This window comes from Toxorhynchites rutilus, chromosome 3 (genome assembly GCF_029784135.1).
Source record: "Toxorhynchites rutilus septentrionalis strain SRP chromosome 3, ASM2978413v1, whole genome shotgun sequence".
NCBI lineage: Eukaryota > Metazoa > Arthropoda > Insecta > Diptera > Culicidae > Toxorhynchites > Toxorhynchites rutilus.
The window spans coordinates 25,129,087-25,149,469 of NC_073746.1; the positions used below are offsets into that span (position 1 = coordinate 25,129,087).

At 43.4% G+C, this 20,383-nt stretch overlaps 1 protein-coding gene across 4 annotated transcripts in view; it reads right to left on the minus strand.

Annotated features, from left to right (window-relative positions):
* Positions 1-20,383, minus strand: part of LOC129780161 (protein Shroom) — a 639,098-nt gene that overhangs the window by 393,293 nt on the left and 225,422 nt on the right. For all 4 annotated transcript variants that reach the window (XM_055788143.1, XM_055788142.1, XM_055788141.1 and 1 more), the window contains one exon: positions 17,114-17,460. In XM_055788143.1, the coding sequence (XP_055644118.1) occupies positions 17,114-17,460 (347 nt within the window). The remainder of the gene's footprint in view (positions 1-17,113; positions 17,461-20,383) is intronic.

A 20,383-nucleotide genomic window follows, 5' to 3' on the forward strand; every position in this document is an offset into this window, starting at 1 on the left:
ACAATTTTTTATCACATTTCTCAACCACTCCAATCGTTGGCAACGTATAAAAACAACAACAATGTATGTGTATGATGCAAAAATACAAAATAACCAGCCATGAGAATTGATGCGGTGGCTTCCATCGAATAGCACGGGATCACTGTTTGATATATATTTCATTCTTTCTTTGTATATAGCAAAATCGGTATTATAGGAAGCACTGTCATCTGCATTATGCATTATTTTCCGGAAGATAAGTTATCGCGCTGTATAAGTACAATTTGGTTACGCTAGCGCGCCAAACAATAAGAAACAGCCGTATTTATAACTTTTCTTCAAAAAGGCCAAAAACGCAGGCCAGAAGCTGTCAATGTGAGTAGGGTTTATGGTCTTGATACAGCCAACGCACACAATTATGTTTTTGGTCGATTCCATCACGGAATTTGTTTTTCAATGCTCTGGCCGGCCAATTGTCGAAAGTGTTGATACAAAATTTAGATCATCGAGATCAGCTTAACTACGCACTAGGGGCCGACACGGGGCTTAACGTTTAAACGAACTATTTTGAAAATTTTGATGCATCAAAATACAGTAGTTGAATGAAATAAATTCGTAATCCTACGTCAACAATGTGGCCGTGTGTATGTTCAAGACCAACCATGATTTGTGCATCAAAATGCATTCTCAGAATATACATAAGGAAAACATAATGCAGAGCTTGTACTGACGCCCAGAAGCAAAGCAGAAGAGAATAATTGTAAGTTACATTCGCGAAATACCTTTATTCTCGATTCAGTCATACAGTTGCCAACATCCACAGCGGTTTTGCTGGACACGAAAACGCTTCGGAGAGTGGATAGGGTGTTCTGAGTTAAGGATCTTTTATTCAATCTTCACCGCTTCGGTTTTCATACCGTCAGGTGGAGAGTGTTCATGTATGATTGAATCACACGTACGCATTGTTAACTTTCTACTAAAGAGATTACAAAAATCTCGATGCAACTAAACTTGTATCCGTAATAAACTATGAATTGAATAAAGTATAGAATAAAAACGCTTCAATAAGTTTTTATTCAATTCGCATGCATGTTCATTACTTCTGATATTGTGGTAGAAAGAAACGAAATGTAAGTAGCTCTGTAGTAGTTAGAGCCACCAATCTGATGGCGTTTTTTTGTAATTTCAACTCTCAGCCTTAAAAAATGATGTTGACTGCTCGCTGTCTAGAGAAACGTCTGGCAAAGAAAACTAAAAAATTATAAACTGTTGCACGGAACAACTCTAGAGCGAAGCTGGAATAGAAATACCTAAAATCAATCTCAATGCTGTTGAACGCCAAGTTGTGTCTCGTCGCTCGTTGTGCCAATGCAGCAGTCAGAACATGAGACTTCCGTTTAGAGTCTGCTCGTCATCATTAGATACTGCTCGTATTTCTTGTTGGAATAGGTGCGTAGAAATATTTCCAGTCGATTGGTGCAAACAGTTTTGCGATTTATCGAGAAATTATCTAGTTATGAACTTTCAATTTATTCATACATTCGTTACGGGCTCACTTTTTTTTAGATTTTTGAGATTTACGTTTTTCCTACTAAACGCAGTCCTTCGTTAAAATCCGGCACCTGGGTTTCTTATCTCAGACATTTGTATCTCAGACCCTCTAATTCTCCACATTGCCTACACCATGAACGTGCCAACGACCGTGGGAAGCGTGAATAGCCGGAACGCCGAAGTCATATACCAACGTGGATACACATAGTTTTCGAACCTACTAAGAGGTAAAAGAGGCAATACCGAATGAAATCAAAACGTTTGAACAGTGCTCTGAAGATAACAACGGCCTGAATGGGATAATAAACACGACAAGATACATTGTGGCATAACAACGCCAGACCACATGTTCATGGATTTATCAAAAAGTATCTAGGAAGAATGAATTGGAGGGTTGTATCTCACCCTGATTTCCGGTCCGGTCCATGGCGTCGGTCCTTTCAGAAGGGCTTATGAAGAGATCAGAAACTGGCTTTATAACAGATTCGCTTAAAAAAAACCGAACTTCTACCAGTGTGGAATCCGTGTATTGCCTGAAAATGGGTCAATGTTGTGGTCTCCGATAGAGCATTTTTCGATAGAGTAATAGTGAGTTTTATGTTTTGAACGAATACATTCAAAAAGTCATACTTGTGTACCAAATCATTGTTATAACTTCGCGAACAAATTGATTCACAAAATAGTACAACGTCTCACAATTATAAATAATTTTTCGAATTAAAATATATTTCTCAATGAATTTCTGCAACGCGGTTCTGATGTGTAACAAGTTTTTTGTACTCAGTTGAGCACTCACTCCTTGTATACAAATGCGCTCTGGTGAATTAGCACGTTCCGCAACACAGATCAAAGGTTTTGTCAGCACCGTTTTTGCGCCGTGTTTAACGCTATATTTTGCGCCGAATCTCTATACCTCTTTTACACCGCACTAGAATCTGGTTTGCTTTCTCTGTTGAGTCATTTTTCTTCACACAAGCACATACGGTTGGTATGGAGGCGCGCTGTTGTTCTTGTGCCTTGATTAGAACGAGCGAACACAAAACGAGGGCTGGAATTTGAAGTGTGTGTGTGTGTGTTTTTTTTATAGAGGTGAGGAACGCTCTTCCAGCCTTATCTGGGAAGGGATAACCCAGACGTCGAGTGGGGATCGCACCCACAAAAACCAAGCCCTCTACTCGTAGCCTCATTCCCCCCGGGACCACATCTAGGCGACTACTTCAGGGGGCGGCTGTGCTCAAGCACTTCACGAGTTTTCAACGCTAACTAGCGTTGATCCTTCCCTTTTTCTCTGTATATCTCATTTACGAATCCGTTGTACTCCGCCGCGCACATCCGTTGCAAAGGATTCCTTTTACCCGTCGAGACGTGTACCGATTAGGTGTTGCCCTCCAACTCGACGCGCAACCCGTCACAGTCACCCTCGCGGGGTTTCTCACCTGTCGAGATGTGAACCGATTAGGAAGCGCCCTCCAACTTGACGCGCGCCCCGTCACAGCCACCCTCGCAGGATTTCTCTTCCCAACGGAGCGCCGATTAGGCAGTGCCCTCCAACATAACGCACACTCCGTCACAGCAGCTCTCGTGGGGTACACACCGATTTGATGACGCCCTCCTAGGCGCTCGCTTCGTCTAGACGACCCTCGCAGTGTTCCTCCATCCAATCCACCAACAGGCATTGCCAGCCTTTTGTTGTCCTGCTCTCCAGATTCCGCTTACCCGTCGAGACGTGTACCGATTAGGAATTGCCCTCCAGCTTGACGCGCAACCCGTCACAGCCACCCTCGGGGGGTTTCTCACCTGCCGAGACGTGAACCGATTAGGAAGCGCCCTCCAACTTGACGCGCGCCCCGTCACAGCCACCCTCGCAGGATTTCTCTTCCCAACGGAGCGCCGATTAGGCAGTGCCCTCCAACATAACGCGCACTCCGTCACAGCGACTCTCGTGGGGTACAGTCCGTTGCAGCAGCCCTCGCAGTTGTTTCTCTTCTACGGTCATTACGGTATTACCACGCTGGTCGACCCTCCACTTCCGCTGTAGCTCGGACATGATGTGCACGATTACACTGTTCACAGCGTTCCAGGTGCCCTCCTCGTGACACATTTCCTCCACTATGTTCCCGGCATGAAGGGCAGGCAGCCCCTCGCGTCTTGCGGTGAACCTGGGACACTCGAATACCACGTGTTCTGGTGTTTCCTCCACGTCTTCACACTCCGGACAGAGTGGCGACGTTGCGTGCCCGAACCGGTGCAAATATTGCCTGAAGCAGCCATGTCCAGACAGGAACTGTGTCAGATGAAAATTCACCTCCCCGTGCTTCCTGTTCAGCCAGGTCGATAGTACCGGTATGAGCCCATACGTCCACCTACCTTTCTCCGCCGAGTCCCATTCCTGCTGCCACTTCAAGAGTGATTCTACTCTCGCTGTTTTCCGGATACCTCTGATTTCCTTCAGTCTGTAGCACTCTCCGTCTTCCGCCAGAGTGATGCCGGCGATAACGCAGACTGCCTCCAACGAGATCGTCCTATACGCGCTCGCCACTCGCATCGCCATGAGCCGAAACGTACGGTCCAGTTTTCTACGATTCCGATGGGTTTCGAGAGCCGCAGACCAGGCTGGTGCTCCATACCGCAGTATGGACGAGGATACAGCAGCCAGAAGACGTCTTTTGCTACTGCAAGGTCCTGCGTTATTCGGCATTATTCTCGCTATCGCGCTAATGGACTTCTCTGCTTTCTCGCAGACGTAGTCGACGTGGTTGTTGAAATTCAGCCGGTCGTCGATCATAACCCCCAAGTATTTCAATCTACGCTTAGAAGGTATCACGTGTTCCCCGACTGTAATTTCCGCTCGCTGCACGGCTTTGCAGTTACTCACCAACAATACTTCCGTTTTATTATGAGCAATCTGCAGTTTCACTGCTTGCATCCAGTTCTCTACTGAGACGATGGACTCGATTGCAAGCATCTTCACCTCTTCGAGTGTCTCGCCTGCCACTGTGAGAGCGATATCATCCGCGAAGCCCATGATCTCCACGCCTTTGGGAAGCTTCAGATTCAGTACACCGTTATACATTACGTTCCAGAGCGTTGGGCCCAGGATAGAGCCTTGTGGTACGCCGGCCGTTATATTCAACGTTGTCCGCCCCATGCTCGTCTCGTAGACTAGGCGCGGTTCTGAAAGTAGCTTCCTAGAATTCTGCACAGGTACCCAGGAACCTTCATACGGTGTAGGGACTCGGCGATGGCTTCCCAGCTAGCGCTGTTGAAAGCATTCCTCACGTCGATCGTTACTATAGCACAATGTCGGTCGCCCCTCCGCTTTTGCTGTGATGCCTTCTCTGCTTTTTCAACCACTGTCCGGATAGCATCAACGGTGGACCTGCCTTTCCGGAATCCAAACTGCATCTTTGACAGACCATGGTCACTCTCCGTACATTTCGTCAGTCTGTTGAGGATAATCCTTTCCAAGAGTTTCCCGAGCGTATCCAGCAGGCATATAGGCCTATAGGATGTTGGTAGCCCCGGGGGCTTTCCTGGTTTTGGCAGCAACACTAACTTTTGGATCTTCCATTTCTTAGGAAAGTGACCATCATCCAGGCATTTCTGTAGCACTATCCTGAAGATGTCCGGGAACGCCTGAATCGCCGTTTTCAAGGCCGCGTTGGGGATTCCGTCGGGGCCGGGCGCTTTCTTTACCTGCAGTCTCTTCGCCACTGCTACCAGTTCTTCATTGGAAACTTGAGAACGTTCGGTAGCTATTTCGGCGTACGGTGTCGGTGGCCATATCGTAGGATCATGCATCGGAAATAAACCCTCCACAATGACCTTCAGCTTCTCGGGACACGATTCGACGGGCGTCACAGGTCCTCTGATCTTCGCCATCACGACTCGATACGCGTTGCCCCATGGGTTGGCATCTGCCTCTCGGCACAGCTCCTTAAAACAGTTCGCTTTGCTCATTGTAATTTCCCGTTTCAAGGCGGCTCTAGCTGCTCGGTACACCGTATTACGTTCCTCTCTATCAGCACTGTTTCGTGCTCTCTGAACGCGTCTTCTGGCTCGAAGACAGTTAGCGCGAAGGTTGCGGAGAGAGTCGTTCCACCAGTAAGCTGGGCGTCTTCCATTTTTTGGTGCAACTTTCGTCGGCATGGTAGTGTCGCATGCTCTCACCAGTAGATCTGTCAACTTTTCTGCGTTCCGATCTGAAACTCCGCTATCTAGACGAAGTGCTTCGACGAAAAGGTCCTTGTCGAAAGCATTCGTCTTCCACTTCCGCTCACAGCTTGTTGTCCTCCGAACTAGCACGTGGTTTCGTTGACCGATTCTGTACCGGATCGCCTGGTGATCACTGTGCGTATACGACTCGCACACTTTCCACTCCGTACTCGCCAACAGCGACGGACTGCAAAAAGTAACGTCGATGATGGATTCGCGCCCATCTTTCCGGAAAGTGCTGGTGGTACCTTCGTTCAGTAACGTTACTTCCAGCTTTGCTAGAGCTTCCAGTAGACTGTACCCTCTGATGTTGGTGCATCTACTTCCCCACTCCACCGCCCAGGCGTTGAAGTCGCCTCCAATGACGATCGGTGTTCTACCAATTAGTTCCTCGGTCATTGCGTCTAGCATCTGGTGGAATTGATCAGTTGTCCATCTCGGGGGTGCGTAGCAACTACACATGAAGATTCCATTAATTTTGGCGATTACGAAACCTTCATGTGAACCTCCAACCACTTCCTGGATAGGATATCTGCCCATCACCTGTATTGCAGCAATCCCTAAACTATCCGTCGCCCAGCTGCCGTTATCACGGGGTACTCGGTACGGCTCCGCTATGATTGCAACGTCGCATTTTGTCTCTGTTGTCGACTGCCACAACAGTTGCTGAGCTGTGTTGCAATGGTTCAGATTGATCTGAATTATCTCCGTTACTGCGATTCTGCTAACGCCTTCTTATACGAGGGACACTTGAAGCTTCCTGTCGCATGGTCGCTGCCGTTCTCTGGTTTGCAGAGCAGGCATTTCGGTTGCTTCGTGCAGTCTCTCGCAACGTGCCCTTTCTCACCGCATCTCCTGCACAGTTCAGACCTGTCGGGGCCTGTGCAGCTTCTTGCCTGATGTCCAAAACCCATGCAATGGAAGCATCGCTCCATCCGCTTGGTCACCCGGGGCACCATCTTCAGTGAGCAAACCGACCATCTTATTGGCTGCGACTGTTGAGAGCCGTATCGACGCCGTCTGCGTACCACCATACGCCTTCCTCATACGGATCGTCATTGGTGTATTGTCCAGCTTACACTGTTCTATCAACTCGCGCCTTAGCTCCTCGTCTGTCGTGATTTCGTCCAGATTTCTGCATTCGACCACTGATTCCTGGGAAAGAGCCCTCACCTTCACCTCCTCACCGAGCGACTTCGCAACCAGTTCCTTGAAGGCTGAACTTTTGATCGCCGGATCCCTCTTGAGCTCGAAGAGCATCTCTCCTTTCTGGGTACGCCTGGTGTTCACCACCTTCTCTCCCAGTTCTTTCAACTCCGGATCGTCCCTCACTTTCCGTAGGAGTGATGCATAAGTCACTCCTTCCTTCACCTCGACGATCAGGGCCTCTCCCTTACTTCGCTCGCGTCGGGGCCTAGGTTTTTTTGTCTCCTGCACCCCTTTCTTCTTTTCTTCTTTCTTCTTTCGTTTCTCCGTCTGTTTTTCGACAGTGCGCCATCCACTGCCTTCACCTTCCTTTTTGTTTCCCAGGTTATCATTTTTAACCTGGGAAACAAAATTAGTTATTATTTTTCAGTTTTTCGTCTATACACATTTAAGTGCCAACGAAAATCATCTCGAATTTTCAAACGAGACTTTCTCAAAAATGTTGATTCCCACGAAAAGCTATCCTATGCAAAATATCAGCTCAATCGGACTTCATTTACTGGTGTCGCACAGCCGTCAAAGTTTGAGTCTTTTGAAAACAAATAAAAAAAAAACCCGAGGGGGAAGTAAATGAAATCGGGGTTTTCAATAAATTTAAAACAAAAAATTCCAAATGTCATAAAATTTCATGAAACGAAAAGGATCATATCTCGAGAACGGTTAGTACTAGGATAAAAAGTTATGTATGGTTTTTCATGTAGAATCGCTCATAGATTCCATTTTGGATATTGCTTCTCTGAAATAATTAGGATTTCACAAAGTAATGATTTTTTTTTAAATTTTTATCTCCACCGCACCACAATAGGATTAAATTTGTTCAATCATAAGAGTTTTTTTTTATAAAAATATATTGAAAAATATCGAAGAAGATATAAATACTGCTAACATTGAATTTTATTTTTGATTAAATTTTTTTAACGGTATATTCAAAATGTTATTTTTTCTTAAATAGTTCGGTGCACTGAGTATGTAATTGTTTTTCTTTCAGTGTATCTTGTTATGCAGCTGTACAATCATTAAGTGTCTACAGGTAATCTTCGATATAACGTACATTTCACTTTCAAAATTGTACGTTATATCGAAGCATAATAAAGTATTCACAAACGTAGTCTATAATACATTATTGTGTAGCTGTTTTAGTAAAGTTAATGAATAACTTCAATCAGAAGACGAAGCCAGCCTTTCTCATGATGTTTCCCTCTGTACTGATGATTAAAGCTTGATTCATTTAGAATCCGGAATCACAAAACCAGCTGTATTTCGGGATTGATCGAAGGTACAAAACTTGTTTTAGCATCACCTGTATTTTATTCATTGTTCTATCAAAAAAAAAATATTGAAAAAAATTTTCCTTTACACTTTGGAAATGTGTACGTTATATCGAGTGACGTTATATCGAGGGTACGTTATAACGAGGGTACGTTATATCGAAGTTTCCCTGTATTTCAGTCTTTTTTTTTACAAATTTTGCGTGTTTCTGCTCTCACCGGTGAATTATTGTGTGGCGCAACATTGTCCCGCCTTAAAGTACACCCAGTCACAATTATTTTACATGGGCAAAACATTGTACACGGTTTGCGCGTTGTCCAATCCGTCGTACGTATTTCCTAGGTTTCCTCCTCCTACACAGCGATTTTTTTTCAATTCGTTTCAAAGAAGTTCAACAGTTCAAGTTGACTGCGACTGCGTCAGTCAGTTCCCCACGGCTCGGTTCTATCTCAAAATCTACTGCTCGACATGCACCGAGATTCCATTATCATTTTTCATCGCCACCGGCCGCTCACATACACAGCCTCCTCTCGGATCTGATCGCAATCTTACGACCCTAATCCTATTTAGAACAAGCTCCAGTTCTCCAGGGTTTGGAATATGTTCTGTTTTTTTTTGTACTCTGTTATTCTTCTTTTAGAAATCAGCAAGCAGATCGAAGTAAACAAAAAAAAAAAGCTCAACGAACATATTGAGCATTGAGTCAGGCGGCAGCGCACCGCATTTTGCAACATGCTGACAGCGGCGACGTCAATCCTGAACGATGACTGCATTCAGTGAGTTCTTGCTGAGACACTATTAGCAACCAACAACAACAATAAAAAAAAGTTCTATATGATGCTGCAGAAGCCCTCCGGGGAAAAGATGCTGCGCGCTGCTGGGCAGAAGGAGTTTGATGGCATAACAAAGTCAAACCCGGGACAGATGGCGTCGGCTCCGATATTGATAAATGGCTTCATTTTTTTGCCTAATTTGATGGGAATATCAATCTGCGATGTGCCCTCATTAATTAGCGGGGAGCCGCCCTTTTATGCCCGGCGGAGATTCGAGATTGTGCACTTCGAGAAGCATCATAAATGCAGGAGGGCCGTTTTTTGTGCGATGTTTACATTACAGATCGCTATCGAGAGTCGAACGAAGATTAATGTTGCAAAATTTGGACTGATTCCGAAGAATATCAATATTTTGATAACCTCTCCAGTCGATTAATCTCGAATTGTTATTCAACGAGTCTCCGAAGGCAAACTTCACTTCCCGCTTCTCGTAACATGAACGCAATGGCATCGGATCATAACTTCGATTCATTACGTAATTATCGCCATCCCCGAGAGCGAACTGATGGTGGCTAGGAGAATTACCATATGAAATCTTATTCTTCTGATCGACACCCGGTTGATTGACTGCATAATAAATACCACCTTTCCCTGGGGGCTGCTGTAAGCGTAATGCTCACCGTCGCGCCGGTGGCAAATATCCGGTAGTATATGTGGGGCTTCCAGCAATTTTCCCCCTTAAAACAAGCGCAACCGGTGATCTATGTATCTCGAGCTTCCCAGCATCCCCCGATGCCGCTTCTATGGCAGCGGCAATATGCTGGAAGCGGTTAGGTGTTTTTTTCACAGAGATACACATGGATTCCGATACGGATCCGATCACGGTTCCTCAGACTCAGTAGAGGAGGGAGAAGGAGTGGCACCGAGAATGACGAAATGATTGATTGAATTTTATGGCGCCAAAACGAGGCAGTGCGAATCGGCGAATGAAATAATAGTTTGGAATAATAGCGTGGGCGCGCAATTCTACGCTCGGGAATCGCACGGCGATTCGGTTCGCGATTCGACTTGGGTGTTCCGGCCGGTGATTGCATCAACTTTCGCTTTTCAATGCCGATGCAAATGATGTGGAGATTGGTAATGAAAAAAAAAATGATTCTTCGATACATTCCATATGTCCCCCACGCTGCACACTTGATTGTGTGAATAACAGATGCGTCTGTCAGCTTGGCTGTTTCGAGGAATTTATTATTGTTGAAAACTATTGTTCTTACTTTTGGCTGCTTCAATCATTTCTATCTTTTACCGAGACTAAAGTAATCTCCAGACGTTTTTCGACGTATTGATCGGATAATTATATTTTTTGGCTTGTTGAGATAATGATGCGGAAGTTCACGAAATCGACGAAACAGTTTGACCCGATCGTATAATTACACAATTAAATGTAGTCTTATTTAAAGACTTGCGTCATTGCGAAATCCGCGTATATCTACGTCAACCAATAGGATTGTTACCGGAAATAATTTCTTGTTTGTTAATCTTCTCCGAGTACCTACGCAAATAGCGCCAGATCGCAAGAATGTTAATACGCAGCGTTCGGCATAGCAAAATAATATTGAAGACATATCCAAAGGCTGTGTGCACTGGAAAACAGTCAGTGATGTACGACTTCAAACAAGTTATTGTTTTAGATAATATTACATTTTGAAACGTAACGGAAACCAATCATTTCAAATATATTCACGGGAATCACTATTATACAGGGTGGGCCATTTAAAGTGGAAGGATTTGTTTTTGCAATAGCAAAGTAAAGAAGTGGAATTTAAAAAAAAAATTTGAAATTCATTTATTTTGGTCCAAGGAGATTTGTTCTAACTACTTTTTGATTACCCTATTACCCTACCCTACGGAACCCTACGGCGTTCTGGAAATTCGTTAGAGAACAAAGAGCGAGTAATCGAGTACCACAAGTTGTCGAATACGGTAACACAACAGCAAACCTACCTGATGAAGTTGCTGATCTTTTTCGACGATTCTTCCAAAGCGTGTTCATGACTGAGCTGCCTCAACCAGGATCTGGATGTTTTCGCAACCTACCGTCGCATCATATCCACCTACCATTCTTCAATTTTACCCACGAGGAAGTTTTAAGATCATTGCAAAAACTAGACGCGACGAAAGGAGCCGGCGTGGACGACTTAGCACCTATCCTGTTGAAGAACTGGGCTTCATCATTGGCCTTTCCTCTGACAATACTCTTTAACAAGTCGCTCGAGGAAAGAACATTCCCTAGCCTATGGAAAACTGCGAAGATGATTCCTATCTACAAATCAGGCAGCTTGCGGCGCGTTGAAAATTACCGTGGAATATCCATCCTATGTTGCCTAGGGAAGCTACTCGAATCACTGATCCACACAGTGCTACTGTCTGCAGCGAAATCGATGATATCTGAGTTCCAGCATGGATTTGTACCCCATCGTTCCACAACGTCCAATTTATTATGCTACACCAACGTGCTCTTTCGTGAAGTTGAACACAGAAATCAAGTGGACTCTGTTTATATTGATTTCTCGAAGGCTTTCGATACTGTTCCGCATATTCTTACGGTGAGAAAACTGAAGCACATGGGTTTTCCTGATTGGATATCCGATTGGTTGATGTCTTACCTGACCGGTAGGAAAGCTTTTGTTGAGGTGAACTCAGCACGATCCACAACATTCGATATAGCGTCCGGAGTCCCCCAAGGAAGTGTACTAGGGCCATTGATATTTGTAATCTTCATAAATGACTTGTGCCTACGAATATCTTCTGGAAAACTATTGTTTGCCGACGACCTTAAAATTTTCCGAGTCATCAAATCAGCTGCGGACTGCTGCAGCTTGCAGGCCGATATCGATTCTCTAGCGCAGTGGTGCAAAGACAACGGCATGCGTGTGAACACAAGTAAATGCAAGGTGATCACCTTTAGTCGTTGCTACGAGCCGATAGACTACCGATACAACATCGACACTCTTTTCTTGGATCGTGTACATTCCATCCGTGACTTGGGTGTTATCATGGACTCAAAGCTATGTTTCCACGATCACATCTCAGCTATCACTTCCAAAGCATTCTCTAACCTGGGATTTATACGTCGGAATGCGTCACAGTTCACCGACGTATATGCACTTAAAGCTTTGTAGTGTAGTTTAGTGAGGAGCAACTCAGAGTACGCTGCACCGGTCTGGGCCCCATACCACGTTTCCGAGATTGTACGTATCGAGCGTGTACAGAAATGTTTCATTCGATTTGCATTGCGACATCTCCCGTGGAATGATCCCGTCCATCTTCCCCATCATTCGGAACGTTGTCGTCTAATTGACTTGGAATTGCTCACGGCAAGGCGACTGAAGATGCAACGACTGATTGTATTCGACATCCTCAGTGAAAAAATCGAGTGTGCAGATCTTCTTCTGCATATTCCAATAAACGTTCCTCAACGTCAGCTGCGTTTCTCCACATTAATTGCTGTTCCCGGACATAGAACATGCTATGGCTACAATAATCCATTCAGTTCCTGCCTTCGAGCCTTCAACAATGACTGCTAAATTTTTGATTTTAACATGACCAAAGATTATTTTAAAGCTAGGATTAAGAATATATCATAAGTATAACCAGTCTGTATGATACTCTCGAAGACGATGAATAAATAAAATAAAAAATAAAAAAAAATATGATATCTCGTAAATGACCGCCTCTGGCCTTGACCGCAAAATGTGCCCTTTTATCGGCATTTTCCATCACTTTACCCAATGTTTCGGCCGATATGGCAGCAATTTCTTGTCGGATATTGTCTTTCAGCGCAGCCAGGGTCCTTGGTTTACCAGTGTATACCTTGGATTTTAAATATCCCCATAAAAAAAAGTCAGGAGGCGTCAAATCAGGTAATCTCGGTGGCCAGTCATAATAGCCGTTTTTCGATATTAATCTTCCGGGGAACATTTCGCGCAATAATTTGGTCGTGGCAGCCGCTGTATGGCATGTAGCGCCGTCCTGTTGGAACCAGTAATTGTCCAATTCATTTTCACGAACAAATGACAATAAAAAATCGGTTATCATTGTCCGATAACGCGACCTGATGTCGATGGAGTCTCTGCAACACTGGCTCGAACGGCATCAATATTCTCGTCGAAACGTCTTGGTCGTTGTCAGATGACTGGCATTACCAACACTACCAGACGATATAAATTTGGCATATAATCGACGTGTAGTGTTGTCTCCAGGCGATGTTTTAACTTTATTTTTATTTTTCCACGCACGTTTAGTTAACACAATTGAGAAGTTATTTTGAATGTACAGCTGAACAATTTCAGCGCGTTGTTTAGGTGTGTATTGTTCCATGGTTAAAATTGTACTGAAATGACGCTTCCAACGCGGTATGACATTTGTTAATCTGACATCTCTGTCAAAAGTTATGGGGTTGCCAGATGCTTCCACTTTAAATGGCCCACCCTGTATAAAGCAATCCCAATTCCAAATCTGCCAGCAAACAGCAAATTTTGACTCGAGCCCCCCGATTTTCATTATAATATGACCATTTTAAAATGCGACAGATTTTTGAAAAGGGCGTAATCAAAATCATTGAGAAATATCTGGGTTTTAAATTACGATTTTCTGAAAGGAAGATCAATGATTTTGAATACGCCCTTTTCAAAAATCAGTCGTAACTTAAATTGGTCATACTATAATGAAAACTGTGATTTTAGGTAGTTTCCATTAAAAATGCCAAGTTTCGAAAAAAAAATCGGAGAGGGTCTGGTTAGCACACGATTCTGCATGGAATTGCTCTATATTCTCCTGATCAATATTTTTTCATTTACTTTTCGCACATTTTTATCCATTTTTCCTTAGTCACATACTATTAATTTCCAGCCGATTCTAAACCGATTCGTTTTTTAACAAATTCAAGTAGTAGCAGAAGTAGTAGTAGTAGTAGTTGTTGTTACAGTAGTTGCGATTAAAGTTACGGAACTGTAAAGAATGTTGTAATATTAGTTGTTATAGTAGTTGTCGCAGTAGTAGTAGTTGTAGTAGTAGTTGTAGTAGTAGTTGCGATTGAAGTTACGAAACTGTACTACTTCCACAACATCCTTTGTTGTGGAAGTAGTTGTTGTAGTAGTGTTCTTTTTTTTTCCAAAATATACATTTTATTAAGGCTCATATGGCGTCAGCCTAACGGGGCCGGGAGTTCAATATTTTGACAATGTTTGCTTAGACTATGTTAGTAATATGTAACCGATTACTCGCGGTTGACTCGAGGTTAGTATTACAAGTGTTCTCATAATTGGTATGTCGCAGTCTTCGATGCTCTGTACGTGTGCTCGACACGGTATACTTCCTATTGGGATGCAGCTGACCATTAATCAGCAACGCCCCCCTAGTCTGTACCCCATATCTAGCGTGGTGCGTCTTTCTCGACTCGAGGAATCCAGGATAGAATGGTCACTAGCCGGCGCAATCATCAGCTCGTGTAGAGTTGTCATGAGCGGTACAACCTTTGGCTCTTGTTGAATAATCAGTGGACTGCACAACCTTCGGCAGTTGTAGTAGTGTTTGTTGTAGTAGTAGTTGTAAAAATAAATGTAATAGGTGCGATTGAAGTTACGAAACTTTGTGGAAATTTTCAGAACAATGATTTGGAATAATATATTGAAAGCATGTTAAAACAATTGGAAAATAATATGTAAAGATTCCATGCATAATTTCTTGCAGATTCTCTTAAATAGAAACGGTTTTCCAAAGTTTTTATTTTTTCCAGTTTTTCAAAATTAATAACTGCAGTTTTGTGAGCAAGTCATACTTTAGCAAAATCAAATCAATATTTTCAAACTAACTTAAAACGTACGTTTGATGTAAAACACACCCCCTTGTGTTTTTAATGAATTAGTTTTTTTAAACTATATTTATTTTGTATATCAATACTATCGATTCAAATTTTATCGAGAATTTGCATTACAACTGAAACGAACCTTTTTTGAGCGACCATTTTTGTGCGTTTTTATCATCAAATCGGATCTTGAATCACAAAAACCAATTGTACAAATGATAAAATCACATAAAAAAGTTCACACAAATGAGCAATCCCACAAAAAAAGGATCGCGCCAAAAAAAGCAGGTTTGCTCATACAATATCCCCTATTATTTGAGTTTAACAATTGAATCATGCCTAACTTTAAAATATATTGGATTCACTTCAGAAATAATCTAGAGAAAATGTGTTTATTTGTACAGTGACTCAAACTCGAATTAGTATGCCGATTTTCTTTCACTACTTTTGGAAGTCGAAAACAAGCTGGCGAAACATTCTGTTAGATAATGATATATACATCATTTTAAAGCTTGAACTTTCAACTTTTGGAATATTTTACGAACATAGTGTTATCTTGGTGTGCGTAGATTAGGGTGGCAATGGATGTACGGGAAAAAATCATCATCGAATTTCGACCATGTACATTTTGTTTATTGACCCAAAAAAATGACCTGTGCAAAGTTTCAGCTCAATCGGACATGATTTAGGGATGCCTTAAAGCGCTCAAAATTTTGGTTTTTGATCGTCGAAAATCTTCCCAAGGAGGAGTAAAGGAAATTTGGAAAATTGAATTTTTTTTCGAAAAAAACTGGCTTGAAACGCATAAAACGTCGAGATCTGGTGTCATCCCGGAAACAAATTTTGGCCGGAAATCGGGACTCTTAGCTTGAGTTCCAATGAAGGTATGGAAAAAAATTATCGAATTCAATTGAAATTTTGTTTTTTGAAATTTTGAGAATTGAAAAAATGTTTTCGATGCCAAATGACTTAAAAATGCATAAAACGTCGAGATCTGGTGTTATCTAGAAAAAAAAAATTTGGGCGGAAAATCGACCTTTTGAGACTGAGTGGCCAAAAAATCAAAACTTTGAACGCTTTGAGGCACCCTTGAATCATGTCCGATTGAGCTGAAATTTTGCACAGGTCATTTTTTGGACCAATAAACAAAATGTACGTGGTCGGTTCTTTAAATTCGATAATCTTATTTTTTTCATATCTTCATTGCCACTCAGGCTAAGTCCCAGAAGTTCGAAGTTCCTTTTCCTTTTTCGAACTCAAATATAATAATACATATTTGTATTGCGTGATTTCTTCCAACATTCATAGGGTTTCCATCAGAACTATTAACAGTTTGTACGGTAATTTACAGATTTTTGGAGCTCTTGTGACTAAATCTATTGATTTATATGATATGAAGATGCGATTCATTGAATATTTTTGATGTAATTCTGTAGAAAATGTGAAAAAAAACGCAATACTTTGTATATCTTGTTGAAAATATTAACAACAAGAAATACTTTTCAACGTATACGTACCAAATTATAATATTATCCTCCATGAATGTGTAGTTATTGTCAAAAGGCTTACAACAGCACGGAAGATAACAACAGTGTTTTGAAATTTTTTGTAGAAATATTGTTAGAAGTTTTTTTTTCTCTTTCAATACACTCACGTTCTCAAAACGATCTGCTTCCCTAATCCGATCGGCATTCCATCGAAACAGAAAACGCAAATCCACCCACATTCCTTCCCACCCATTATCGGTACATCGATCTCCAACTCAGAACCACTCACCCAGTCACTATCGCTTATCGGTCGATACATATTTCAAGCGAACCCGCTAACTCCCCTTTCCCCTCGCCTAGTGCACTAACTCGAGAACCGCGCGCATATGCAAATAAACCCTTCGCGCGGTTCAACCAACGCCCCGAGAGCCGCCTCTCTCTCCCTCTGCAATAATGACTGCATTAACACAGAAAACTCATATTAACGCAGATTTATGATCATGTTCTCGGAGCTAAGCTGCTGATGCTGCTGCCATCCGCACCGCACGGTTGCGTTGCCGCCCTATGAATCGCGCGCGTTCAATTTGCAAGAATGTTAAGTCGTATAATGATTGCGCAGCTTCACCCAACAGAGTGATACCAGAGCCAGTGTGCAGTGTGCAGTGGTGATGCGTTAGATGGTATTCTCTAAGATGACCAATAAAATATGCGCTAAGAGGAAATCAAATTGTGATGTGCACGGGGATTGTTTGCGAGGAAAGACTTACCGATCGAGAAATGGCGTCGAGCTGGAATCCGAACTGGAGACGTAACTGTGGTAGCCTTCGGACTGCGCGTACGAAGACTGCTTCTGGTGGTGGTACATGGTCTGCTCGTAGTACGACCTGCTGTACTCCTCCAGCCCGGCCTGGGTCAGACTGCTGTTGTTCTGGCCGCCCAGCAGCAATCCGGGCAGCCCTGGAGTGTTGTGGCCACTGCTGGGTAGACCTGTTTGCTGCATCGAGCTGCCACCGTTGGAGTGCTGGTGCTGGAGCATGGTTTTACCACCACCACTAGTGCCACCGGTGTTGTTCGCTGGACTGCCGCCACCGCTGTTGTTATTCAGATGATCATCCTGCAAATTGATGAGAGGGGAAAAACATTAATTACGGCAAACACCTTTTCCGTTGTCAGTATGAGCCGCTGAAAGCGGCTGTCCGGCCACATATCTAGCCCGATAATAGCTGTATTCAGCTACTGCGCGAGATTAGACCGAGAGTGTAATTGAAAAATTAATTTTAACAACACTTATAACCGACAATTGTCCAACCGTTCTAATCTGTGTCGTGAGACTGCTATTAGAGTATTGTATTATTTTTTACAACGATATTATTATTGTAAATAAAAAAAATATTTAAAAAAAAAACAATAAAAGATATCCACGCGACAAACCGACGCCGGCGGGATCCAATCCATACCGGTTCTGGACAGAATAACAAATGAGACCTTGAACCTCTGGTCTTTGAATTTACAAGCAAGAGCAGACATAAAATAAAACATCCTTACGAAGAGACCCACTCGCCACGACCGGAGCACCAGCATCGGGAAAAATTGAAATTGCTAATAAGAACACGTGGAATCGCCTTGTTCACAGCCAGCCAGCCAGCAGTCGATTGAAAACCACCTCTCGAGGACACTACTAGGAGCTGTCCCGACCTGACAGGGTTGAAATTAATTAAGCATCCTCGATAGTGGAAACAACATCGGAGCACGCGAACTTTTCGAGACTTCTACAGGGTCGGGGAAACACTCCCTCACCCGCCCTCTCTATCTCTCGCCTTTGTAGGACCACTCGTGATCCCAGCGATCAAAACAGCAACCGGCGAGCGCAGTGTGTCCACGTCAGCAACAACAACGCCAGGAGCAGCAGCAGCAGCATCGGACAAGATCCGCCTCCGCAGCATTACCGCTCTACAAGGTTCAACACAAATTTTCGCCTGCCTGTCCTTCTGTCCTGACACCAGGCCGAAGAGAGAGACCCACAAATTTATGAAACAGTTAACAGACGATAATTTATGGATATTATTCTCGAATAGCTTGTTGCACTACGGCACTGCTGCAAGGGCTGCAGGCCCGAGTTCATGGGGGTTACACACGGTCAGGACCACTTTCTACACCCCGTCACCGTTGTATTTTTTGTTGTTGTTTCGAATGTGGCTACAGCTCCAATTGATGTTGCCCTCTCCCTCGGGGAATTATTGATTCTACTGGAGAATCCAGATGTTCTGTAATTGACATGAGCGATGAAATGATGAAGGCCTAGGTATAATAATCTGTATTGTTACCGTCATGAAATATCCATCATATTGGGTTGGGGAAAAAAGAAATGTCGTATTTCTGATCGAAATTTGACGCTTTATTTAACATACTTAAAATTATCCATTTTAAGTCAAATATGCGCCGTTTTGTTCGCAAACTTGTTGCCATTAACACCCCGAAATTGATTGACGAAAGAATCATTTGCTCGTCGGAACGAACGGTGATTCTAAATGTTTCATTTTTAACATAAAGGGTGTGTCACATCAAATTGCATCACGGAAAAAACGCTGTAGAAATTTAATTTTTAGGAATTATATCTTCAGCTTTCGCTTATAATCAGATAAGAGTGTATAGATCACGTTGGCCATGCTTCACTGTCAATTTTTCGTAAATTTGGAAAAATGTCGTCGAACGAAAAAGATCGTCGTGAATTAATCCTGTGCACTCAGTTCGAGAATCCGGAGTTGTCACATCGGGACATCGGTAAGATGCTGGGAATCGACCAATCCTCGGTCAGCAGAGTACTAAAACGGTACTTCGAGAACCTAACCGTCGACCGGAAGGTGAAGAACGGCAAAAATGGATGCTCCGTCAGTGAAAAAGATCACAAGCGCGTAGTTAAGCAGTTTAGACGTGATCCGAGAAGTTCGGTCCGGGATGTCGCCAATAAGCTGAATTTGTCAAGTTCATTCGTCCAGCGGTCCAAGCAGCGGGAGGGCCTGCGTACATACAAGGTTCAGAAGGCTCCTAACCGCGACGAAAGGCAAAACATGGTGGGGAAGACGCGAGCCCGGAAGCTGTACACCGAAATGCTGACGAAGCCGCATTGCCTGGTAATGGACGACGAAACCTACGTCAAAGCGGACTTTCGTCAGCTGCCGGGCCTGTTGTTCTTCTCCGCAGAGGACAAATTCAGCGTTCCGGAGGAGATTCGCAAGCAGAAACTATCCAAGTTTGCCAAAAAGTACATGGTGTGGCAAGCGATCTGCTCTTGCGGAAAGCGGAGCGCCCCCTTCGTGATGACCGGCACGGTAAACGGGCAGGTTTACCTTAAGGAGTGCCTACAGAAGCGCTTACTACCACTATTGAAGCAGCACGAGGGCCCGACCATCTTCTGGCCGGATCTCGCTTCGTGCCACTATTCAAAGGACGTGTTGGAGTGGTACGAAGCCAACGGGGTCACCTTCGTGCCAAAGGAAATGAACCCGCCCAACGCGCCGGAGCTTCGCCCAATAGAGAAATATTGGGCGATTATGAAGCCGGCCCTCCGGAAGAACCCAAAAGTTGTCAAATCGGAGGCGGACTTCAAGAGAAAATGGATTTCTGTTCAAAAAAAAAAACTACAACCTGACGTTGTACAGAACCTTATGGACGGGGTAAAGAGGAAGGTGCGAGCATACGGGCTTGGGCTCGAAGTATGAATAAAAAGAAAATGCCAAAAGTTGTTTAATAGTTTTTATTTTACTGTCTAAAATTTTCAAAAGGATCGGTCTACTGGGCGAATTTCTACAGCATTTTTTCCGTGATGCAATTTGATGTGACACACCCTTTAGGCCAACGTTTACTCAACTCAATCATTTCTTGATAGATCGCAAACAAGTTTCCATTGGAGATATTTATAAGGCGAAACAAATAGAAAACAAATTAAAAATGCCAAGCATTATCTAAACAAAAATCTCACCTTGCTAATCGGTCCATTCTCAAGATGAGCCAATTCAAACAAGCAACAATCGTAACAG